Source organism: Saccostrea echinata, unplaced genomic scaffold, assembly GCF_033153115.1.
Source record: "Saccostrea echinata isolate AGI-Se365-2 ecotype Australia unplaced genomic scaffold, CSIRO_AGI_Sech_v1 ptg000022l, whole genome shotgun sequence".
In the NCBI taxonomy this organism is placed as follows: Eukaryota; Metazoa; Mollusca; class Bivalvia; order Ostreida; family Ostreidae; genus Saccostrea; species Saccostrea echinata.
Genome location: NW_026889771.1, coordinates 1,466,679 through 1,493,394, shown reverse-complemented (window position 1 = coordinate 1,493,394; position 26,716 = coordinate 1,466,679). Strand labels below are relative to the sequence as shown.

General features: G+C 34.1%; 1 protein-coding gene across 1 annotated transcript; it reads right to left on the bottom strand.

Annotated features, from left to right (window-relative positions):
• Positions 1–853: 853 nt before the first annotated feature.
• Positions 854–25,255, bottom strand: LOC133190195 (nucleolar RNA helicase 2-like). The gene is made up of 15 exons (XM_061325685.1): positions 25,145–25,255; positions 22,366–22,416; positions 21,092–21,485; positions 20,837–20,920; positions 20,580–20,599; positions 20,160–20,231; positions 19,959–20,076; positions 19,474–19,659; positions 16,842–16,990; positions 14,844–15,050; positions 14,458–14,682; positions 13,934–14,007; positions 12,615–12,774; positions 1,904–2,042; positions 854–1,214 (listed from the first exon to the last, which is right to left on the bottom strand). Exons 1-15 carry the CDS (start codon positions 25,199–25,201, stop codon positions 913–915), a joined length of 2,238 nt encoding a protein of 745 aa, XP_061181669.1. The 5' UTR covers positions 25,202–25,255; the 3' UTR covers positions 854–912.
• Between the last annotated feature and the right edge of the window lie 1,461 nt (positions 25,256–26,716).

Below are 26,716 nucleotides of genomic sequence, written 5' to 3'. Positions count from 1 at the left end.
TCCTCTCTACTCTAATTACTATCTTTAATAAAAAGCCCAAGACAGAATATATATCCAAGGGGACCCGGTAAACCTTAATTTGTATCCACAAAACTTTCAACCTACCAATGATTTGATGTTTATCTTTGACCTTGTTTTTACCCCAAAACCAACAGGACTTCTTTCTCTGACCACTGTGCATCACTGTAGTAATTCTAAGACACCAAAGTCAAACAGTACTCGTGTCTCAAAAACAGCACACGCACAAAAATACACTCAAATGCCCCATTTAACTAGATTCTCTACCAATATTGTTGCTTGAGCTTTAACATGAAAGCTGGTCGCCCTCCTGGCGCAATGGTTAGAACGTTTCGTTTTAAGAGCCGCAAAGTAAGACGACGACCATTTGATTCTAAAGAGAGTGTGTGTGGAGGGGGGTGGAAGATTTTGGTAATAATGTGTCTTTGAAAATGCTGAAAACAAATAATGCGTCTTCCACTAGGAAGGAAAGAATTAATCAGACACTGAGTGGTGGTACCTACCTTCCCCTACAACTGCCGAGTATACAGGTCTCAATTTGCAGTCTTTTACTGCAACTGTAACGTCGAAACATGAACGGACGTAAACAAATAAACGTCAAACTTAGATAAGAGAAACTCACTTATAAATAATTAAAGTCATCTTTTGTTGAGCTCGTGAAATGCAAAAATTGCAACAAGTTCAGATTAATACTGCCATAAATACTATTTCAGACGAATTCCACGTATCGGTGTAGATTGAATAGTGTCTACTTTTAAAAGACACAAAACATACAAACTACATTTAACTTCTCAAAGAATTCCTTACAACCTATATAAATCAATGAACAACAGAATCAGGGAACTTTTTGATTCTAATTTATTGCACATTATATATACGTAAATATATTTAACATTAAAATCGAATCTTTTTGTTTTGTGGATTTCCTCCACCAAATTCAGCAGATCTTTTAAATCCGCCCCTCCCATTAAATCCCCCTCTTCTATTACCCCCTGAAAACCTATCGGAAAATCCCGAGCCTCTTCCACGTCCACCACCGAAGCCCCTCCCCCTTCCTCCACGGGCGCCCGAGGAGAACGGTCTGTCCCTTTCCTGTAATTCTGGGAGCTCGGTGGCCCTACACAAGGAGTCATATTTTCCATCCGCCCAGTAATCAAGGACTTGAGCTTCACAATCCGAAGGAAAGTCAAACACAGCTCCCTGAAAAAAAAATCAATTCTTATTTTATCTATGTAAGAATCCCTCAACCGCCCCAAACATACCTGTCGATTGACCTTCATCCGTCAAAACATGCCGTATCTATGAAACTAGACCTCATGCATATACAGTGCACCATTGAACCACGTGCAGTGTACATGTATACTGCAGAGTCATGACTTGTCAGTGTTCAATAATATTTGTAGACTGCAAGAATCAATTGACTATCTATATAAAATTACACTTGAGAGACTAAGTTCAAGGAATAAAAAAAATATTGACTAATTTCAAAATGCCCCAACTGCCTCTATCTGTTTTCGAACTGTTCTATCCAACTGCTCATGTGGAAAAAATGTACTCAAGTCTTCTTCTGGTTTTGGAAATTTAAAACTAAGGTCTCCATGCTTGTTTTGAAATTTTAAACTCTGCATGGGCTCTAAAATTAACTTCTTTTATTCTGTGTACCACCTTAAATAGCTAGTCTGTAATTCTGATTAGTACATTAAATCTATACAAAAGACCCTCTTATCAATTTTTCACACACGTGACGAGACATTTGCGTGCCGTCTCTGCTTAACATGCACAAAAATATAAATATTTAAAGCCAAGGTCTATTTTTTTTCTTCTGTGCATTTTTTACATTTCGAAAAATAATCAGAGGAATTTCACAACAATTTTAGATATCTACTTGCCATTCTATCCTTGCATAATGTGAGCCATCTAATTTTCTCCACCAAGTCCTTAGGCAGACATCTCTCTAATGCACGATACACGTAGTTGTTGCGCTGAATTTCTGTGTTCGTTTTCAGGTAAAATGTCGTGAATCCCTACAACAGAATGATATGGGGTTTTTTTTACTGTTTTTAGCAGCACATATATATAACCATCACATTGAAGAGAAAATTGTCTCATGGACACATTTATCCCCCCCCCCCCCCATTTTTGGTTGAAGTGGGAATGGGGTTCAACACTTTAAAAAAATCCTTGCAATTGTGGTGAAGATGGGCAAAACTAGGCCAAGTAGACCTATTTTCCTCTTGATAAAGTTTATCAAAGTTATCCTTCAGAAAGTACTTTTAAGACAGGGGGGGGGGGTCAATAGCTCATCAGACGATGGCATTTGCTTTCATCCCACAGAACAAATTCAAGTTCAATTTAAAATTTTCAGTGGGATTTAGATGTAAACATATATAGTTTCAAGGGGAAAAAAATAAAAGTCTGTCAATTTTATGTTAGTTAGTCAGTGTGATTAAGAGTTGTCAGGTGTTCAAAAGTAATTGCACCCCAAACAATTATAGAATGAAGATTTGTTCAAAAAATTTTAAAGTGTTATGCCTGAGCTGCAGTAATTCCCATTAATCATCGAACAGTGCACAGAAATAAGACTAACAAATCATGTTATCTAACAATATTGTCTCTCTACCACCTGGCAAGGATCCAGGTATATAGGGGCTGGTCGATACGAGTATTTGCTAGTTCATTTTCTGAAAATGTAAAGTCGCTTTGTGCTACTTTTAGATCTTGTTGACGAATTATGTAACAATAAACTACTACTGTGAAACTTAATATTTATGGGTAATGATGGCCTTGAATGTAAAATAAAAAAATCCCACCAGTTTTCTATTCCATGCACTATTTATTCTAGATCGTGAATATGACATTCGTGAATATTTACCCTAATGCTCCATAAAAGTCCCCCTTTCCTATCTTTGGTTTATTCTCTTTTGCCTAGTCGATGAATCGGCTTAGTGTTTTTAGCTCACCTGAGCCGAAGGCTCAAGTGAGCTTTTCTGATCACATTTTGTCCGTCGTCCGTCTGTCAACTTTTCACATTTTCGACTTCTTCTCAAGAACCACTGGGCCAAATTCAACCAAACTTGCCACAAAGTATCCTTGGGTGAAGGGGATTCAAGTTTTTTCAAATGAAGGGCCACGCCCTCTTTCAAGGGAGATAATTAGGAATTAGTGAAAAAATAATGGCATCATTTAAAAATCTTCTTCTCAAGAACCACTGGGCCAGGAAAGATGAAACTTATGTGGAAACATCCTCAGGTAGTGTAGATTCAAGTTTGTTCAAATCATAACCCCCGGGGAGTAAGGTGGGGCCACAATGGGGGATCAAAGTTTTACTTAGAAATATATAGGAAAATATCTTTAAAAATCTTCTTCTTAAGAACAGCAAAGTCATGATTGGTCATAAATATATGGAAGCATCCTCAGGTAGTGTAGATTCAAGTTTGTTCAAATCATGACCCCTAGGGGTAGGATGAGGCCACAATTGGGGATCAAAGTTTTATATAGAAATATATAGGAAAATATCTTTAAAAATCTTCTTCTTAAGAACATCAAAGCTATGATTGGTCATATTTAAATGGAAGCATCCTCAGGTAGTGTAGATTCGAATTTGTTCAAATCATGACCCCGGGGGTAGGATTGGGCCACAATGGGGGATAAAAGTTTTACATAGAAATATATAGGAAAATATCTTTAAAATTTTTTTTCTTAAGAACAGCAAAGCCATGATTGGTCATATTTATATGGAAGCATCCTCAGGTAGTTAAGATTCAAGTTTGTTCAAATTATGACCCCCGGGGGTAGGGTGGGGCCACAATGGGGGATCAAAGTTTAACATAGAAATATATAGGAAAATATCTTTAAAAATCTTCTTCTTAAGAACAGCAAAGCCATAATTGGTCATATTTATATAGAAGCATCCTCAGGTAGTTAAGATTCAAGTTTGTTCAAATTATGACCCCCGGGGGTAGGGTGGGGCCACAATGGGGGTTCAAAGTTTTACATACAAATATACAGGAAAATATCTTTAAAAATCTTCTTCTTAAGAACAGCAGAGCTGTGATTGGTCATATTTATATGGAAGCTTCCTCAGGTAGTGTAGATTCAAGTTTGTTCAAATCATGACCCCTGGGGGTAGGGTGGGGCCACAATGGGGGTTCAAAGTTTTACATAGAAATATATAGGAAAATATCTTAAAAAATCTTCTTCTCAAGAACAGCAAAGCCATAATTGTTCCTATTTATATGGAAGCATCCTCAGGTAGTGTAGATTCAAATTTGTTCAAATTATGACCCCATGGGGGTAGGGTGGGGCCACAATGGGGGATCAAAGTTTTACATAGAAGTATACAGGAAAAATCTTTTTCTCAAGAACAGAAAAGCCATGATTAGTAAAATTGATATGGAGGCATCCTTGGGTAGTGTAGAATGAAATTTGTTCAAATGAGGGACCCCTGGGGTAGGGTGGGGCCACAATGGGGATCAAATTTTTACAAATGAATATATGGGAAAAAATCTTCTGTTCAAGAACAGCAATGCCATTTGTTATATTGATATGAAAACATCATCAGGTACTTTAAAATTCACCCCCCCCCTTCGTTAACTTTTCAATACTAAACTGATTTTTGCTTTTTTCCCCCTAGCCAATGTGCTCAGGTGAGCGATGTGGCCCATGGGCCTCTTGTTGAAGGTTATGCCGGTTTATGTACAGTATTTCTCAAAAGAGAATATTAGCATACTAAAATTTAATGTTTGTTGTCCAGAACCTTTTTTTTGGGGGGGGGGGGGGGGGAGGGGTGCAACTTTGATTCAAATTCTTATACACCTTGCTGAATTTTCTCTATGGATACCTTTCCGTGTTTTCATACTATAAATTAAAAAGATGGGGATAAGTACAGCACTTATTTATGAATAATTTGAATTGTTTAGGTATTGTTAAAATTTTTGGTCCTATTCCAAATGCACGATAATGACACGCCGACCGTGCAGCAATTTTTAAAATCTTACGGTGACCTACCTACATTGTATCTGTATTTATATAAGATTCCAAGAAAAGCCCAAAGAAACTAAATCGATATGCATAATTATATTTCTGATAAGTAGAACCTGAATGCCATTACACTGAAGTTTCAGAAAATGTGCTGAATGACTAATATATTTAGACTCCGGAAATCCCTTAAGTTACTGATGAGGCGCTGCCCAGTCATTCAGCTCCTGTAATCTAAAAATAGCATAGTGTCTGCGGTTTTTATCGGAAAGCATGTGTTGTTTTTAAAAATCACGTGAATTCATCTATTCCTGTTTTTTAACATGGCATAATTTATCCCCCCCCCCCGCTCCCCATATGTCTTAAATTGATCCTGGGAAGTTGTGTTTCATCGATTAGACATGACGTAATGTTTACTTTCTGCAGTTCGATTACAGATTTAGTAGACTGCACGTGACGTTTGCACAAATCACCTAAGATGTACCTTCAACAGAGTATTATCGATAATTTAAATACCAGAATCTGTTATTATATATATATATATATAAATATATAAAAGTCTCTGTTTATATCTGGGTTAGTTCAGGGACAACTAACATAGCCGACACGTTTCTCATTGTTTACCGAGGACACAGGTACTTTCAGGTGTGTAGGATATGAAACTTAAACTGACGTCAACCATGGCGACCACCGATATTTCATACCTTTGAGGTGATAAGTGAAGTAAACAATATAAAACAACGGGAATCTGCAAATAATGGGAAATATAACTTATGGAGGAACCCTTTCACATTCCTTAAATAGTACAGCGACACACGTGCATAATTTTATTTCTTAGCCTTAATAACAATGCATTCATTGTCCTGTCATTCAATACCAGACGAATATAAAACGCACAGGAAACTTAGGTCCTATTTCAAATTCTGTTAATATAATGCATAAACATATGCCACTAGGCATTGAATCTCAAAAAATGGGAACCGTGTAATTCATGGACTGGAGGCATGGAGTGGAGTTATGGAGTGGAGTTTGGAGTCAAATTTCGGAGTCTAATTTTTTTTTCTTCAAAAACATGAATGGAAAAAGATGTTCAAGAAATTCCATTAGTATAAAAGTATTTCATTCTTTTTTGTATGATTGTTGGCTGTTTCATGTCTTGTAACTAAACAGATTGACAATTTCATAAGTACTATGACCTAATTAACATTTGTAAGTTTCTGAAACTTGTGTAAATATTTGTAACTTGGGAATATTACATCAGTATTGAATACTGACAATATAACCCCTATTCTTTGAAAACGTTTGGAAACTGTTGAACCTAATTAATCAACAGATTAAAAGTCGGTCTTAATGGCTGTTTAAATACAGTTTAATTACCAAGAGCTGTTAGGTTCAGAGTTTAAAGCAAACACAGTTTTTCAATAATACACTCACCTATTCATAAAATTATATTAAAAAAAAAGATAGTTTTAAAATAACTTATGCACTTTATACCACTATTATATGGTGTAAAAGGTCTATTCATTCCCTTAATCATTGCATTGAAAACAACATAGTGATTAATTACCATATTAATCTCTCTCCTTTTTCCTTGAGTTGTCCTCCCCACCCCCAGATACAACAAATCAACTTTGGGTCATATCACACTCCAAGTGAAAGCAATGTGTTAATTGTTTTACGCCAGTTTATCTTTATTAAACATAGAATAAACTGTCAGTGTTCTAATTGATAGTGAATGCTCTGTAAGATTAAACTGGCTCATAGAGAAAAGCAGGAATCCTTACACCTTGTTTCAGAGATGTTGATTAAACTCTGTATGATGACTATTTAATTTTGGTGTATGTAATCTAATTTTGAATTAACTTAGTTCTCCACAGAACATCATGCATGTATTAAAACCATTGCATTATTTAGGAGTTTATATCAATATCACCACCCCTTAACTGGCATCCTAGTGCATTAATTCCTTCCCATTAAATTCTAAATTAATAAAATTGTGAGTCAACAATGTATATATTGTATTCCTATTATGGTATCATAAATTCATAATATTATTTAATTATCAAAGTAAATGTATATGAATTATTGATACTCTTTTTTTAAAGTCACATTTTAAGATACTAAGTTGATGGTTGCAAATCTAAAGTAAATTATAGAGAGAAAAATCATCAATCTTATTCTAATGTACAATGTTACATGGATGTGAACAAATGTCAAAATTCAAACAACCTTGTAACAATATACTAACCTACATTGTTTGGCTGTGTTGTCAAAAACCTATAAAAATTTAGCAGACATAACAAAGATGTGACAGACAGCTAAAATTTAGTTCAAAGGGATTTATAACCTTTCAATTATGTGTTGAAAGCAATGGTGATCATTATTTATGTAACAATTAAATCTGATTAAAACATAGAATAAACTGTCTCTGTTTTAAATAACACACTAACTGACAATGAGAGTGAAATTAATACCCATGACCTTATCTGAAAGAATTTGTGAGAATTCAATGCAGCCACTGTATGTCCCACATATTCAGTTTATCACAATATGTCAAGAGTTAATTATACAAGAGCATGCAGGCAGTGTTTTGTGATTATAACAGATCCATTTATTCACCTCAGCACGTTATCATTAAAGTGCAATAATTTTAGAAACTCCATTTTTGAGGGAAAATAGTTCATTGAAGAAATTGACTAGAGTTGAGTGGAAGATTAGCCAATTTTTTCCCCTAAAAATAACTTATAAATATAATACATGTATCCGTCCTGTGACTTAGGTACATGTATATGGTAATTAATTGTCGGTGAATAGTTCAATGGCTATTTCTTCATGGAGAAATAGCACAGAACTAATCCATGGTAGCGGCTTTTAGAAAAATATTTGTAATATCTTTATTAAAAAAGAAAAAAATCACAGAGGTATGATAAGATTATAAATACAAAAAAAGGTTATAATAATTATACTTAATAGCCAAGTTTATTCTTATGATAAATAATAAAAATCGACAAACATCTTATTGGTAAATATTTCTCAAGTGGCTATGCAAATTTCTGAGTGCTGTTTTACAAATTATTATGTGTCATTTTACAAATTACAAATGTGTTCTTCTGGATATTTTTAATGGCCATTTTCACCAGTTCTGTTTTCACTTCCTTCCAGTTCAATTTTGGATAAAAATCTAACATCCTGAGTTCTTAATACATTCAAGATTTTTTTCAGAGCTTGCCAGAAAGGCCCGAGAAGTTGCGATTCCATGCTAAATACCAAAGCCCTATTGTGTTGTATGAAAGTTAGAGGTTAAACTGTTTGTAGTTAGATCATAAAGTTTAATGCTACGAAATAAGTAAAAAGAAAAATTACGACAAGAAATACATATGCTAAATATCAAAACCTTTTTTGACACCATAAATGAAAGTAAGAAATATTGTTGAAAATTTGATCAAAGGTTATGTCATGAGGTGATCCTTGTGTTTTTAAATATTTTGACTAAATACAACAATGAAAATCAATTCCTCTCACAGTTGAAGATATAAGGTGTTACATAGGGACAAACAGAAAATGGAAGGGTGTTCCATAATTAAATGCTTATGCTTTAGGTGACATAAACTAATTTCCATTGAGCTCTACTTCTATTAACAAACAAAATTATAAAAAATTATTTTGGACTTTTTTGCTTGATAGCAAAAATTAAACTAAAAATGTTAGACTCCAAAATTTGACTCCAAACTCCACTCCATGCCTCCAGTCCATGAATTACACGGTGCCCAAAAAATGTGATCAAAATCAAGATTTTATACAATGGATTCAGGCAAAATTTTTATGGAGGTTTTGAGCCTGCTTTTCCACCCTTATATTTCAGATAATTGTTAATCTAAATAAAACCTAGGAGTTCTCATACCTGGCCCATTTTCCTACTCAGTTTAATTTTTCTGTAAAGCATTTTCAAAAACATCTCAATTTCAAAATTCGGCATGCTGTGAAATTCTAAACAATTTTGTTCATATAATTGCCTAGACCAATTGCACGTATGTCAGACATCTAATGCATTCGGAAGATTCTAGTGGTAATAGGGTGTTTCCTTAACATGCATATCTAATTATATTTATTTCCTCATGCAGTAACTTGCACACTACAAGGACATGAATGCAGTGTTCCAAAGTTCAAAAGCTGGGGCCTCTCACTGGAAAACAATAAAGCTCCCATTTTTTTTAGCTTCGATTTAATGATGGTTATCTCAGATCTTCACAAATGAGGTAATCGTTCAAGCATCTGCAGCAAGCAAGCATAACCTTGCCTGGTCAAAAAGAAGCAGTTGTGACCCACTTGCCACAGCAAAAAAAAAAACACAGCATATGCTGCACTTGTAATCGCTGCACTTGTACCGGTAATAGCCCAGCCAGGGACTTGCAGCGTTAGATAATAGATATTGATTGGGATACCAATGGATCTCAATAAAAATGCACAGAAATCAGTATTGATTTCTCAAAAATTTCCAGAGCCTTAGTTCATATTCTATAATAGCGTCCTGTCTAAAATATTAAATAGCAGATTTTTAAGTCAATACCAGAACTTAATGTGTGTGGAAATCCTCACCCTTTAAATACCCTCCAAAAATTATGTAATCTATTGACTGTAATCTTTTTGAAACCTATTTCAATGACTGTCAATAGATAAAAAAAACAAGAGACCTAAAAAGAGGTCATTTTGCTAAGCTTATCAGCTAAATTATTATACAACATGATGTGATTTTTGAACCTCATACACAAACACATACAAAACAAACAATACTGATAGTCAGGTATCATGTTCATCTCTCCCTCGTCCATTCCAGTCCCTGAATGTTTAGTGTTGTAAGTTAGATAACTCCCATATCTATACAAAAATTGTCCCAGAAGAAACTTAAGTTAACTCCCTTTTCTACACACTAATATGCAATGGCTGGTTCATCTAGTCATCTAACATATCAACTACAAGAAAGCCTAAAATATTTCAACATCACAATATATAATAAAACACATTTATAGTGCACATGCTTATAACGAATTGATGCTTACAGCAAAGTGATTTTCATTCCCTGTGGCTTTAAAATATATCGTGAACTTAATGGATATAACAAATTATGTTTATAATAAAGCAAAATCGTCTATTCCGGGCACTTCAATATAAGTGTGTTTTACTGTGCAAACTGAACAACAATTAATTTAGTTTTAATGTTGCATGATTCTTTGTGCAATGACATTATCAAGCCCCGTAAACTGATGAAAATTGTTTCACTAAGCTAATATATAATAATTTAATTTTGTTTGTATTCTAGCCTCTGATTGGTTAATATCCAAAAAGGAACACAAATTATTTCTGTATAACCTGGTCTGGTATGGGGAGTGCAAGACGGTTCGCCCCGAAAGACCATTCGCACTGAGACGTTTCGCCCCAAGACGGTTCGCGCCGAAGATCAATCAATTAATTATGTGGCAATTATCACTTGTTAACAGCAATTATCAACTTCTTAACTTTTATACTGTGTTATATTAATCCAATCCATTGGTTCAATCATAGGCACTCCCCAGCTTAATTGTTAAAAAATATATATCTACTATACTATAAACATAACTTTTATAGTATAGTAGATATTTATTTTTTAACAATTAAGCTGGGGAGTGCCTATGGGTTCAATCAATAATACCAATTTATATGGGTTATACTTAACACCTGACACCGCAGGGACCTATAATGACCTGTAAGTCCCTGCGGACACTGAAAACCAAATTATAATTATAACACCTTAATTACAAAACTGAATCAGACAATTATGATTGCTGAATAAACATAATTATATCTGCACATGGATAATTATACCTTTAATTATGGTATAAGCCTATTTTCAACAATTTAAACAGTCATGAAAGTTTTTTTTAGTAACTTTAGAACTTTTTTTAATAAAGTCAATATTAACCTTATATGTAAATATTTATCTTAAAACATATCGTATTTATATCGTTATAGACAATGAAGATTAAATCGGGCGCGAAAAGTCTCGGCAGGAAAGGTCTTTAGGGGCGAATGGTCTCGGCGCGAAACATCATTGGGGAGAAACGTCCCGTTACCTGGTATGGGACCCCCCCCCCCCCCCCCCCCCCCCGAAAACCAGCTGAATCATCTGTATCCATACAATCCTCTCATTTCCAGTCCTCAGGATTCATGGAAAATTCCAGATTTAATAAATGTACCTTTTACTTCAAACAATAATTCGATTTTACCACATATGAACAAACAACAATGCTGCTAGGCTAGGCCTATGTATAAGTTTTTACCTCCCCTTGCTTCCCATCACTTCCGTTACTACGGTTGTATTATTGAGCGGAAAATTTGAACTAATAAAAAGCAACGAAATTTACACCCATAGTTATTTAATGATTTTAAAATTAAATTATAAGGAATGACTCTAATTCTTGGCCAAATTATTCAAGTATAACCTGGTTTGGGTCAGTAAACTGACCCAAACCAAGTTATACTCGAATAATTTGGCCAAGAATTAGAGTCATTCCTAAAATAAATCCAACCTCATTTAATACCTTGTGCATCATTTTTCTTTCATAGGATCGAGATCAAGGAACAAGAGTTCATACATTGATTAAGAGATGACAACAGCCAAACATCAACGCTAAAGCTTTCCTCTTCAGACAGAATTAGGAAATATCAAGTGAGAAATCGTCGGAGAATAAACATTTGAAATGGTTTCTTACATCAGTTGTTTGAGAGTCAAGAAATTCCCTGTATGTACATGTACATCCCCTTTTATCGAACTTCTTTTTTTACTTGAAACACAGAGTAGGCATATTATACAATGTATTTCACTAGCCTATGTGATTGCCAGACAGACAGCATGGCATGCCTATGCTAAGTCCACTATCAATCTTTAGAGAACTGGTAATATGCAGAGAAGACTGTGATTATGTGTTTTGAAACCAAACTGTTTTCAAAGAGCTCCTTTGTTTCTATATGATATTTATGGGATTTTAAAGGATTTAGACATGGAAAATGTATCTATTTATGGGATTTTAAAGGATTTAAACATAGAAAGTGTATCTATTTATGGGATTTTAAAGGATTCAGACATGGAAAATGTATGTATTTTGTTGAACATGTGATTGTTTAGAGATACATCTGTGACAGGGATTAATTCAACATCAATCAAGAGTTATTCTCACAATACATAACATTGAATGAGGAATGTGGAGGGATTTTACTGTGAAGTAGCAGAGCATGAAGTGATTTTATAGTTACAGAATGCAAAGTAGGACAACACTCAGGTGATGGCTGGGTATACGTTACAGAATGTAAAGGAGGACAACACTCAGGTGATGGCTGGGTGTACTCAGTACTTAACTACTACATAAGGCACTATCTGTTAATGATAAAGGAAATAGATCCACTCTGATGGACTTTCAATACGTCCAAGTGCCCATCGTTTTTAATGTGATCACAGTGCTTGGGGACCAATTTCTGGAGTTGACTTTTAAGGTTCAGCTACTGAAGTGGACGACTCACCTCTTTAGATGAAACACATCCGGAGGTGATTTTTGTTGATCTTTCAGTTACTGAAGTGGACAACTCACCTCTTTAGATGATAACATAGAACGGGAGGTGATTTTTGTTGATCCAGATATTAAGGCTAGGGCTGCAGCGAGGGCATCCTCTGCACCTCTCTCTGTAATCAGTTCTTTTGCAGAGGATCTGAAGTAATCCAGTGTCTCTGATGGTACACCTTCTATAGATCTGAAGGAACAGAAAAACATAGCTCAGAAGGACCATCTTACATTGACTCAAGGAATGTGTAATAACAGGAATGTGTGATCTGTTTCATACTGATTCATCATTTTTAATCTTTAGTCATAATTTTAAATACTGATTAGGAATGCAACATAATATTGAAAAGAAGTCCACCACAAAGTAACCAATGCCTTCAAATGAGTCATCCGTTTATGAAAGGAATATGGATGGCAAAAGAGTAAAACTTTTTCTCCACTTTTTCTTGTGACATTTGGTTTTATTATTCCAAGTTTACAGGTAGAAACCTTTCCTGACAGTTTCAGATTCCTATTGATGACTACAGACAACCAAAAAAAGTTGGATTTTTTAAAAAAATATTTAAAGTAATAAATACCATGCGAGAGAAACACCCCTCCTTAATACCCAATTGTCTTTCCATTCTACTCAAATAGTGAAAAATATTCTTACTTGAACTCTCTTTTTAAGATACTATGTCTTAATTAATGTAGTTTTACATGCAAAAAAAAAAAAAAATTAGGGTGAAACGATACACCTCCTTTACGATATGATACGTATCATATAATATAAAAATAAGAAGGAAACAAATTCAACTTTTTTTTATGTTTTGCTTCACTAAATCCAGTTACTTAATCTATGTGCAAATTGACTAGGAGAAATTGATTAGTCTAAGAATGAACCGACTGTTAAAGATTACTTAACAAACAATCAGTCCTCAAAGATTTAAGTTTTTAAAAATTATTTATGCTGAGTAGCATGTTTTTACCTATGCCAAACCTCACTGAATAAGTCTCGACTGAAAAATGAAACCAACTGAAAATGGAGATTTTGCACCATGTATCAGACCGAGAAAAAATACTTTGGTGAATTGATACCATGGTGAACAGTTTCATCCCTTTAAAAAAATCAATTCTTTAAATGTTCAGGAGTTAATTACCTTGTGAACATAAAACCCTGGGTGTAATGACTATATTTACAGTTTTTAAAAAAAATCTAAAATCAAAATCTGAACTTAGACACAATGAAATAACATCTTCATCTCACTCCATGAACTATTTACATACACTTTATAAGTGGTTAAAATATAACCTTTGTTTCAGTATTTAGTGACAGGTTTTCCTTTTAAAGCTGAACCTACGAGACTCACCTTACTGCATCCTCTACTGAGGCCCGAATTATCTCCTCTTTTGTTGGTCCAGCAACTCTTTTGAACTTGATTTTCTATATAAATTTAAATTATAAAATTTATACAGTATAAAAATTCTACAATAATTAACATATAATTATTGAATACATTTTCAACCTAAGCAAAAAAAATACACTGTATTTAAAACTTAATAGTGACTCAAATTTTCGAAATTTTAATAAATTGTTGGTACTGAAGATTACCCCTTTGAATGATTTATAACAAAAGTAGGTTAATTGTTGGTACTGAAGATTACCCCTTTGAATGATTTATAACAAAAGTAGGTTAATTATCTCTAATAAAGGTGATGGTCAATTTCTGTAAATGTGTTGAATGGCCATCTTTGTCCAATAATTCAGACAAAAAGCTCAAAAAACCTTATACACAAATTCTGATGTTATAATTTATTTTTCACAAGAGGTCACTAAATTTAAATCATTCTAGATCAAAATTTTTACTCACTAAATGTCTAGTAAAACACTAACCGCTCTATATTCAACATTAGCCAGTTTCATTTCCTCTTCTGGTTTATAAAAACAAATACAGACTCCATTTTTGCCAGCACGACCCGTTCGTCCTGAGCGATGAATGTATGAGTCCACATCCTCTGGAGGATTACACTGGATGACAAGATCTACCTCGGGAATATCCAGTCCTCGCGCAGCAACATCTGTAGTCAACAGGACATTGAACTTTCCATCCCGAAAACCCTGTCATAAATCAGAATTTATTGCAAAGTTGTTTTGCATTTTGAGCATTTGAATTTTTTGTTTTATGATTTAATTTTACTATAGAAACTTTTAAAACAGTGAGAATTTATCATTTATCTTGGAAATAGATATCTTTATTATGAAAAAAACTTAGCACATACTTTGAGAACAGTCTCCCTTTTCTCTTGTGGAATGTCGCCATGCAGAACATGAGCATCTTGTTTGATGTATTCGCTGCATGATAAGCTATCAGCCTCTTTCTTGGTCTCGTTAAATATAATGGCGCGACCATTCTTACCACTGTACACCTGAAGAACATCTCCAATCACAGAGGGACGGTCCCAAAAACTGCTACGGATTGCTAAATGCTGAAAAGAATAATGTAATTCACTTTGAAAAATTGTCTAGTTGGATTGAAATGAGGGCCTGAGAGTCATTTTATTGGTGTTTCAGATATTACTTAAATAATAAAATGCTTTCTTTGGTTGTTAGTATGGGAATTAATGTTGCTGCTGTTACAGAAAAAATACTTAACCCGTGTACGCAGATTATGTAAATTTTTTCTGTAATAGCTGCAACGTTGATTCCCATACTAACAGACAAAGACATTTTATTGTTTATATTTATGTCTGCATTAATAATCATGTAAACTAGGAATAAGTATGTTAAATATTGTAATATTGATATGTACCTCATTGTATGTTTCATAGATGGAGGAGCTACTGCTCAAGAAATCTACACAGTTGGCTTGCTTAGCAACATTAAAGTATCAATAAATGACCGTGGTTTTCTTAAGAAATAAAAGAGATAATATTCAGTAGATGTAAATATTTAAACTTAAAGGAATATACAAAAAAGGAATCAAAACAGTAATTTCATATATTCATAACATCATAATCCTAAAAATTTCACACATAATGTTACTTGTGATAAGTACCTGTACTGTAGTGGATGTCTGTATAAGCACCTGTACTGTAGTGGATGTCTGTGATGAGTACCTGTACTCTTGTTGATGTCTGTGATAAGTACCTAGACTGTTGTGAATGTCTGTGATAAGTACCTGTACTGTAGTGGATGTCTGGGATAAGTACCTGTACTGTTGTGGATGTCTGTGATAAGTACCTGTACTGTAGTGGATGTCTGTGATAAGTACCTGTACTGTTGTGGATGTCTCTGAAAAGTACCTGTACTGTTGTGGAGGTCTGTGATAAGTACCTGTACTGTTGTGGATGTCTATGATAAGTACCTATACTGTTGTGGAGGTCTGTGTAAGAACCTGTACTGTTGTGGATGTCTCTGATAAGTACCTGTACTGTTGTGGATGTCTCTGATAAGTACCTATACTGTTGTGAAGGTCTGTGTAAGTACCTGTTCTGTTGTGGATGTCTCTGATAAGTACTTGTACTGTTGTGGATGTCTGTGATAAGTACCTGTACTGTTGTGGAGGTCTGTGATAAATATGTGTACTGTTTTTGTGGTCTGTGGTAAGTACCTATACTGTTGTGGATGTCCTGGATAAGTACCTGTACTGTTGTGGATGTCTGTGATAAGTACCTGTACTGTTGTGGATGTCTCTGATAAGTACCTGTACTGTTGTGGATGTCTCTGAAAAGTACCTGTACTGTTGTGGAGGTTTGTGATAAGTACCTGTACTGTTGTGGATGTCTCTGATAAGTACCTGTTCTGTTGTGGATGTCTCTGATAAGTACCTATACTGTTGTGGAGGTCTGTGTAAGTACCTGTTCTGTTGTGGATGTCTCTGATAAGTATTTGTACTGTTGTGGATGTCTGTGCTAAGTACCTGTACTGTTGTGGAGGTCTGTGATAAATACCTGTACTGTTTTTGAGGTCTGTGATAAGTACCTATACTGTTGTGGATGTCTGTGATAAGTACCTTTACTGTAGTGGAGGTCTGTGATAAGTACCTGTACTGTTATGGAGGTCTGTGATAAGTGGAGGTCTGTGATAAGTACCTGTACTGTTGTGGAGGTTTGTGATAAGTACCTGTACTGTAGTGGATGTCTGTGATAAGTACCTGTACTCTTGTTGATGTCTGTGATAAGTACTTGTACTCTTGTAGATGTCTGTGATAAATACCTGTACTGTAGTGGATGTCTGTGATAAGTACCTGTACTGTTGTGGAGGTCTGTGATAAGTACCTGTACTGTTGTGGAGGTCCTGTTCTCTTGGTTGTTAATAAGAGAGATTTTTGCCAGCTTATCCTGTCTCATGTATTTCCTGGCCGTTTCATGAGCCCAGGGGGGAAGTGTAGCAGAAAATAACAAAGTCTGAGGCCTCTCCTCATTCTCTGAAATAAAACATATCCAAATAACCAATCACAACAAATAATCCATTTACACATCTACTGATCAAATAACACAAACTGTTGTTACATTACAATCTATAAAATTCTCATAAAATTATTAGGGATGTCAACGAATAGTCGACTATTCAACTGTCAGTTGAATGGACCGACGATCGAATAATGAAACGACATTCGAATATTATAATTTTAAAAATCCAATTTTAAAAAGAGTGATAATGATATGGAATTCTCATTACAAAATTGAGAAACCGTCTTTCCTCGGAGACAGTTGATAAGATAATTTTCCTCTACAAAAAACTTGATTTTCCGTGTGTGTATAGAAAGTACAGTAATTATAAATGCTTCACTACCGCGAGAATTATCTATCAGTTACTGCTTGTGTTGTTTTTGTAATAAATCAACCATCAATATATATACTAGGCTTTGTTTGTAAAATAATTAATTGGACTTGATTTTATACAATGTACCAATTATCTTTTATTTTGAGATTGCTCAAATGCAAGGAACAAACCATAGCTGTGACATGTTTTGATGCTTTGATAATTATTAAAACAATTCGCTTGCATTTTTAAACTGTTTATAATTAAGGGCATTCTGATAGCCAGAGCAATCAATTAATGAATAAGCAGTTACTAACTGTTTAACAATTTAACAAACACTTGGCATTTGGATAGTGTGAAATTACCCCCCCCCCCCCCCAATTTATTTCGTAATAAGCTTTAAAAAATATCGGCTAGCAATTTTTGATTGCTCACTCTGCATGTACAGACCAATTTATGATTTCAATTGATGGGGAAATCATAAATTTTGGAGAATTAGATTTCTAAATTTATTTCATATAATCATGCTATCAAACGTTACGTTGCATTAATCAATTCTTATGTTACTTTTTAAACATATTTAAGTAAAAGGGTTTTTGAGTTATAAATATGTCATGTACCAGTGAAGTTTGAAATAAAATTTTATTTTCAGAAAATGTTCCAAATAATCGACTATCGTTCGAATAATGGAATCGAAGAAACAACTAAGGAAAATAAATATTTTGACATCCCTAAAAATTATAATTCTCAAAATATTAATAACACAAGAGATGCAGCTATGTTAAGCCTGTCAGAAGGCTCTAAATACACTTTAACATACTATTTTGTTTCCAGCTAGGTTTTGATCTCAATTTGTTAATTATGCATATTTTTAAAGGCAATTTGCAAAGGGAGTTTTTTCAGGTATTATAATAATGCATTAGCACATTGAGAAGAAATTCTAAGCCATTGTATTTGATAAGTTATTTTTTGATAAAATATTCGATAAGAAGACAATTTAAATTCAGATATGTGTAGTAGAGGTGGTAAATACTTGTACTTAGGAATATGTTGTATATGAAAGTAAAATGATATAAATATCGAGTGTAAAAGCCATCTGAAAAGGACAGCAAGTCAAAAATAATTATTTTATCAAGTACATGTCCTTGACTTTTGCTTGACTAAAGCTCCCCATTATTCAACTAAGCTGAGTGAAATTAACATCCCTACATCTGGCCCACACATATGAGGGTATTTGCCACTCTAAATCACAATTAATACAAAATCAGGTATAAAACACCAAATCCCCCTGCAAGATTCAGTTAGAGAACATACTTATAGATTCACACAGAATATCTTCACTTCATCCTTATCAAACACTTGCACCAGTCTAATATATACACGATTTATCAATTTTAACTCAATTCTTTAACATGTAACAGGATGGTTTTACACTCTACTTTTTGTGTTATTGTTTGAATAAGCTGCATATCTGGTAAGAGAAAGGCATCACAATATTATTGCAAATATTCATCATCATAGCAGCACACTGAAGCTTAAAACAACAATCCAGACAACTGAATTCAACATCAATGTTGTATGCTATTAAGGACTTCATATCTAGGTACGGTTGAACTTCGGTATCTTGAACACAGATATCTCGAATACCATGGATATGTCAAAGCGACTGGGAAGTCCTTACCACATATTTCATAAGTATTTTACCCTTGATATCTCCAACCCTTGGATATCTCGATGTTTTTTCTCGGTCCCATTGAATTTGAGATAACGAGGTTTGACTGTAGTTCAAAGACATTACAACAGCTAGTATAGTGCACAACAATACTGAACATCACTTTTTATTTGCGAGAACTTTATTTTTGTGTAATTACGCGATTCTGTCTGCTCAGGAAAAATTTATTCTCGCATATATTTGTATTATTAAGGATTATATACAACGAAAACCACAGCTCATGAAAATTTTGTCTCATTAAAAAATATCAAAAAGGTATCTCGCGAAAACAAGGTGTCACAAAAATATAGTGATCTACAGTATATTACAGACAGCCTTATCCTATCCATGAAGTGTTTGATATCAATATTAATATGCTCATCTGCAATTAAGATCCTAGTCAAACTTTGGAGAGTTGTTTTCACCTAACTAACCAGTTTTATAAGCAGATGATATAATGGTCTCTACATCCTCAGCAAAGCCCATGTCCAGCATTCTGTCCACCTCGTCCAGAACCACGTGTCGTACCCTGCTGAAGTCTAGATTTCCCTTCTCTATATGATCCTTGATACGACCAGGTGTCCCCACAAGGACATCTATTCCTGAGCTGATGGCTCTCACTGATAATATAAGATAACAATTCTAATTTAATTCAGACAAAAGTAACAATTCTCTATACAAAATACATAATTCTGTTTGATAACCATTGACGGTTTCCAACTATCACTAAATATGGACAAACTCAATGTCTGAGCTCTTTGACTTTTAGACAGTAAAAATGTATCACTTATTCTCTAAAGAGTAGGTATTCTATGCAAGAGTCTTCATCTGATTAGAATACATATAAACAAGAGGCTTTTCATCTGATTGTAATACATACAATAAACAAACCACTTCTACCATGTCTGTGTGCACTCACTTTGTTTCTCATATGGCGTTCCACCATAGAAGCATGCAACATTCAGCCCCTCACCAATTGATTCAAACACATCAGAGACCTGTTTGGCAAGTTCCCTGGTGGGTACCATGACAATGACCTAGATAATGGACAACTTGTTAGTACAACATCAACATTTTGATCACAGAGTCTGTGATATGAAATAAAATGATGAAAACCTGCCTTTGGACAGTTACGTATTCTTTGTGTTCTCTTCTTCTGTAACACTTCTACAAGAGGTAGTGCAAAGGAAAGCTGGAAGGGAGATACAGATAGACCTTACAAATACACCCACCTCAGTAAAATAATGATAAAACGATCAAGTTAACTTTTACATTTCCTTAGAAATAAATACATTTGTAGCATATCAAGACTTGATATATGAATAATAATATTCTTAATACAGTTTCTAGTTAAAACTAATACCTAATTTAGAAAACAAATAGAATTAACTATAAATGTACGAATGTTAAAAATACAAAAAAATATTAATTTCATTATTTCATGAATATTTTTAAAAAAAGATTCTCCTCCAAATTAAGAAGTTGACCTCTTATGATAACCATTATTATCATTTTATCTTTAATATTAATTTCTACTCACTGTTTTTCCCGTGCCAGTACCTGCAATGATTGCAAATAAAATCTTTCTTACTTCATTTCAGTGTCCCAAAAAAGTTAAAGCAAATAATTTACATCCCAAATTTCAAATAAAAAATTTCATACAGATATCTTAATATTTTTAATCAAAGGAACTATGAAATGCATTTCTTTTCATGCAATTTAATACATCATGCCATTTTTACTCTGAGAATGTAAAATAAATATACATGTGTATAACTGCAAGAAACACTGACTTACGTGCTTGACCAATCACATCTTCCCCATCATATATGTGATTAAATGTTTTGTACTGTATGGGAAACAAATAATTTATATTTTGTTCTGGAAAAAAAAATTTACAAATTTGTAATACAAATATACATTCTCTCAGGAAATGTTAAACATTGAAACCAGCTACGATTTTTTTTTTTCAAATCAATGATTTTAAAATACATGCATGACCTTCCAAGCTTTCTTTAATTTCATGCCATAACATTACATAAATAAACTTACTCCGAAGTTTTTCGACTGTGGCATCTTTTATCCTGAAGTTTGAGAAATCCCCTAGAATTTCTCCCTCTGTTTTCTCTGTCTTTACTTTAACTTCATCCAGAACCCTTTCAGTATCACCATTAGTTCCATAGTTAGTGTCTATCGGTTCCGATTTAATATTATCCACACTTGCATCATGTCCATTTTCTACTGTTGATTTCTCGTCTTTTTTTGATCTTTTCTTTTTCTCTTTCACAGCACTGTCCTTTTGCTTGGGTGGACTCCCCTCTGTCTTGTCTGTTGATTTCTTTTCTTTTTTTGATTTCTTTTTCTCTTTGCTCACTGTGGCTATCTCTTCAGTTCCATTTTCTGCTACTTGTGAATCTTTCTGACATTTTTTCTTTTTTCCTTCATCCTGTAATACATGTTTACAGGTTACAGTGGATTCTTACAACAATGTCATACATGTTTACTGGTTACACTGGAATCTTAAAACAATGTAATACATACTGTACGCGTACATAAATTGGCGTATTAAAAATTTAGCGCAATCACTGGGTATGGAGTTGTTGGCGAAATCATGAATTAGCGCTATACATGTCTGTGCCGTATATTGTATTTAGTGGTATTCATGAAATAGTGCATCGTTGTCTGCGCTACAGCCGCTAAAATATGAACCCCACTTTTTTAAGTACATGCACAAACAGTATTTTCTGGTTACAGTGGAATCTTACAACAATGTAATACATGTTTACTGGTTGCAGTGGAATCTTACAACAATGTAATACATGTTAACATTTTACAGTGGAATCTTGCAACAATGTAATACATGTTTACATTTTACAGTGAAATCTTACAACATTGTAATACATTGTAATGCCTTTCATTTGAACAAACTTAAATCCCCTTCACCCAAGGATGCTTTGTGGCAAGTTTGGTGATGAAAATGTGAAAAGTTTACAGATGACACACGGATGCTGTACTCCCTTTGATCAGAAAAACTCAGGTGAGCTAAAATGACAGTGAATGGGCGAAAAATACTGTTAATGTATTAGCTAATGGACTGAATATGTTGTTGAAAAATTTTTGTACAACCATTTGAACATTTCTTAAACAACTGGATGAAAACTATATTTCTCAGAAAGATGGCATGCTGTCTATTTTAGCAATTGGAGGTCTAACAGCAGACATGTCTGCATTAATTTCACAGATATTCAGAAAACAAAGTGTAAAGTGAGTAGTTTAAGTCTAACTTGTAACACTACAAATAAATATTTTACATATAAGCTAATTACCTTTGACTCCTTCTCTTTCTTCTTCTTCTCTTTTGTACTTTTTCCTTTAACCTATGTAACAAATATTCTATTGTACTCATCTTCATAAACTATTTAAGAAATAAGGTATCATTTTTAAACATTTATCGGGATATAAATACAGGTTGGTCACGAGATCAAATTCCATAAATCCCGAAGGGCTTTATGGTAAATTTTTTCTCGTACCAACCCGTATTTATATCCCGATAGATGTTTTAAAATGATATCCTATTACTTATATTTACATTTGTGACTTATTTATATTTTATACTTGCCTGATTATAATCTTTAAGGCGTGAAATGTTTTATTTTTCAAACTTAACGGTACGTGTTTGATCCATTGATTGCGCGTCGACCCTTTATGACGTCACTGAGAAATTACGTCAAACGTTTATGACGTGAGGAACCCGTGTTTATACGGATATAGATACGCATTGCTTTTAATAGTGTTACACAAAAGAAAACATTTGCAAATGTAAATATATCTAAATAAATGAAAGAAATGAAATCTAAAGTATCAATTCCTATCAAAATTCAAACATTCAACCACTTTTTTCTTTTGAGCAATCTCTTCCCCTCTTTTCTTATATATTACTACAGTAATAGTTGTCAACGATAAATCCTTTGCATAATTTTCAAAGAAAAATTCTTTTTTTTGAGGGGAAGAGGGATGGGGACTTTTTTTTCTATCATTTGGTATGCAACTCTCTCCTTTTGCTAGCTGTGTCACATAAGTTCATTCTGCTTTGTCACCATAATCAAAACTAAGTCTAAACTATCACTGAATTTACGATATTTGTTTAATAATATAATTTGATATTACCCCCCCCCCCCCCCCCCCCCCCTAAGAAATAAAATATAAGGAGTCTTATTTTCTCGAAAAAGGACACATAAAATTTTCTCCACTGACAGCCTTGGAGGAGGTCTGATGTACGCCGATCTGTTTTGCTTCATCTGATTAGTCCAAATATTTATTTAAACTGTATTCTGTCAACCAATCAGTGGAAGTGAAACAAAGTGATAATGCCAAAATCTCCTCCAAGGCTGTCAATGGAGAAAATTTTAGAGTCTGTTTAACACATTGTCTAATTACAGCATATTAAACACAAAAGATGTGGTTTAGGTTAAAGAGACTAGTAGGAGAACATCTCTCCGACAAAGTGGTTGCAAAAATATTATAGATAACACTTTAGTACCTTGGAAATCAAATCTTTGTTTCTTACCTTGTGTATTTTTATTATACCATATACGGACAATTTTTTAAACCTTAACAAAAGTACAAACCATATTGCACAGAATGACATACAGATGGAATTTATGGAGAAATCACATAATTTCAAGAAAAATCAAGCCTCCTTATATATTATTAGTTAGGCGATGAAGCATGTCATTTTAAAGTCAGTGTCAGTGTTCACCAGGGGGTGAAGTAATATGTAGATATGGGGTCAAAAGGGGGTTTCTGGTATCCATTTAGTGGCTAGCTGCAGGAAATAAATAAAAACAAAAAATTTTAATTGGTTACCTATTGCTTGTCTCGTAAAGATGGAAACCTTGTGTTATTGTATAGTAGTAAACAGGTCTGGTACAATTACTAGATTTAGCTACGTAGCTGGAATTACCTACATAGCTTTATTTACCTACCTGAAGTAGCTTCATTTAGCTACTAAATCAAACTTATTTCTTAAATTAGCATTTCTCCTAGAAAGTGCAGAAAATTGCACTTTGATGCAGTGATAATTTTCAACTTTGAACTCATCTGAAAACAATTCATGAAAAAATCACTCTTGGAGATGTGTCTTTTTCTGCGCAATTGCAATCAAAGTTCTAAAAGTTTTCGGGCTATATACAACCGTTAACTTGTGACCTAACAGTTACTTCTTGAGTGAAATAACAAAGAAAACCAGTTTTGGTTAACATGAGCACAATGTGAAGAAATCATACTTACCTTCGCCTCATTGCACACAAGGTGGTGTACAGTTACTCAAACAATGGAAATACATATTTTCCTTAAAAGTGTTCAAACAAATCAATGTTAAAACTATCTCTGCTTTAGATTGCTTTTTAAATAATACCTAGAAAAAATATTAGTAGACATTTACTTGCGACTTTTTGTCTTTTTAAAATAAAAAGCAAAATTGTGAAAAGTTGCCTTGAAATAGCTAAATAAAGCTACCTGAGGTAGGTAAATAAAGCTACGGTAGGTAATTTTAGCTACGTAGCTAAATGTATTGATTGTACTGGACCTGGTAAACTAGCATAATATTCTGTATGAAACAAGAGCATGTGGCCTCAACCTATTACTGGGTAGTATCTACACAGATTGCTTAATAATCCAGATGGATACTGCTCTTCCTTCCGAATTCAACATATCATATCTTTCGATTTTCATTTCACACATACACAAATCATGTCAAATATCTATAAAATTTATTTGAATTCATCAAATAAACCTCGAGTTCTCTAGGGTTCTCTAGAGTTCTCTAGGGTTCTCTGTTTAGTAGGACCACAAAACGCCGTTTATGTTTCATAATAGACTGTTTCACGATAACTGCGGCACTGCTCTTTTGCAGGGCAAAATGATTTGTTTTGGTGAAATATGACGTAAAAGCAATTGTTTAATATACGTCATTTGATTATCTGTCAACAAAAACTTCGCCAAATGTTATTAATTATCGTGAAGGGGCTAATGACAGCATCACTACATGACTGGATTCAAGATTTCAATTCTTTATCAATATTATCGCGAAAATAGATCACTCACCGTTTTTACTTTTGGTATAGGTTTATCAGCTGTGTCTTCTACCTTTACTTTGACCATTTTCACTCAAAAATGTAGACTTTTTACTCAAAAACAAACTACACTGTCTCAACACCGACCAGGCGACCTCGTGTACTTTCGCAGTGTTTCGAATAAATTGCACTCCGATCCCGATGCAAAACATGATTTAACACAAATAAGATGTGTTTGTGAAAAACTGAAGCCCCCGCATGGCAGCTTATGGCGAAGGTTATAATTTCTTAAATGCAAGTCAAACTCTAGGTCAAGAAATCAAAAAAGTTGGTACCTAAAGAAAGGTCTTGTCTCGAGGAATATACCTGTGAAATATGAAAACCCTAGTACAAACCGTTGAAAAGTTATGGCGAAGGTTAAAGTTTTTTCAAAGTAAGTAAAATGGCAAGGTCAAGGTCAAATGGTGCCCAAGGGAAGGTCTTATCACAAGTGATACACATGATCGTGAAATGTGAAAGCCCTAGAACCAAACGTTTAAATGTTGTGGAAAAGGCTTAATTTTTTTTTAAAAATAGGTCAAAATAGGTCAAACTCCAAGGTCAAGGTCAAAATTGTTGGTATCCAAAAGGAAGGTCTTGTCACAAGGAATATATATATGAAGTATGAAATCCCTAACACCAACTGTTCAGAAGTTGTGACCAAGGTTAAAGTTTTTCAAAAGTAGGTCAAACTCCAAGGTCAAGGTCAAATGGTCAAAGTTGTTGGAATCTAAAGGAAGTTCTTCTCACAAGGAATGCATATGTGAAGTATGAAAACCCTAGCACTAACTGTTCAAAAGTTATGGCCAAGGTTAAAATTTTTCAAAATTGAAGTAGGTCAAACTCCAAGGTCAAAGGTATCCAAAGAAAGGTCTTGTCACAAGGAGTACACATGCGAAGAATGAAAGACCTAACACAAAGTGTCCAAAAGTTATGGCCAAGGTGAAAGTTTTTTCAACAGTAGGTCAAACTCCAAGGTCAAGGTCAAAGGGTCAAAGATGTTGGTATACTAAGAAAGGCCTTGTCATAACAAATAAACATGTAAAGTTTGAAGGCCCAAGCTCCAACTTTTCAAAAGTTATGGCCAAGTTTAAAATCTCATAAAATTTTGCAAAAGTGGGTCAAACTCCAAGGTCAAGGCCAAAAGGTCAAATATGATAGTACCCAAAGAAAGGTCTTGTCACAAAAAATACACATATGAAATATGAAAGCCATAGCTCTAACCAATCAAAAGTTATGGGCGAGGTTAAAGTTTTGGGGGACAAACAGACAGCTAGACAGACAGACAGACAGAAAGACGAACGGACAGGCCAAAAACTATATACCCCCGAATCTTCGATTACGGGGGCATAAAAATTATGTCAAACATATGATATAAACACTGGCGGATTGAAAGGGGCCTGGGCCTCCCCTTATTGTTACAAAAATGTATATATGATAAATAAATTTATATTTCACTTGTAGTGTGTTTGTATGGAGAGGGAGGAGAAGTAAAATGCCCAAAACGAGGGTTGTTCGGAAATTTCGCGGACTTCTGTCATCACTTTTTTTTCACTTAACGTCA

Excerpts from the sequence above, each read along its gene's own strand:
- LOC133190195 (XM_061325685.1), bottom strand. The coding sequence starts at position 25,201 with ATGGTCAAAGTAAAGGTAGAAGACACAGCTGATAAACCTATACCAAAA. Across the intron at positions 20,921-21,091 it reads CACAGTCGAAAAACTTCGGA|AACAAAATATAAATTATTTG; the intron begins GTAAGTTTATTT and ends TTTTTTTTCCAG. Across the intron at positions 16,991-19,473 it reads ATCATCTGCTTATAAAACTG|AGAATGAGGAGAGGCCTCAG; the intron begins GTTAGTTAGGTG and ends GTTTTATTTCAG.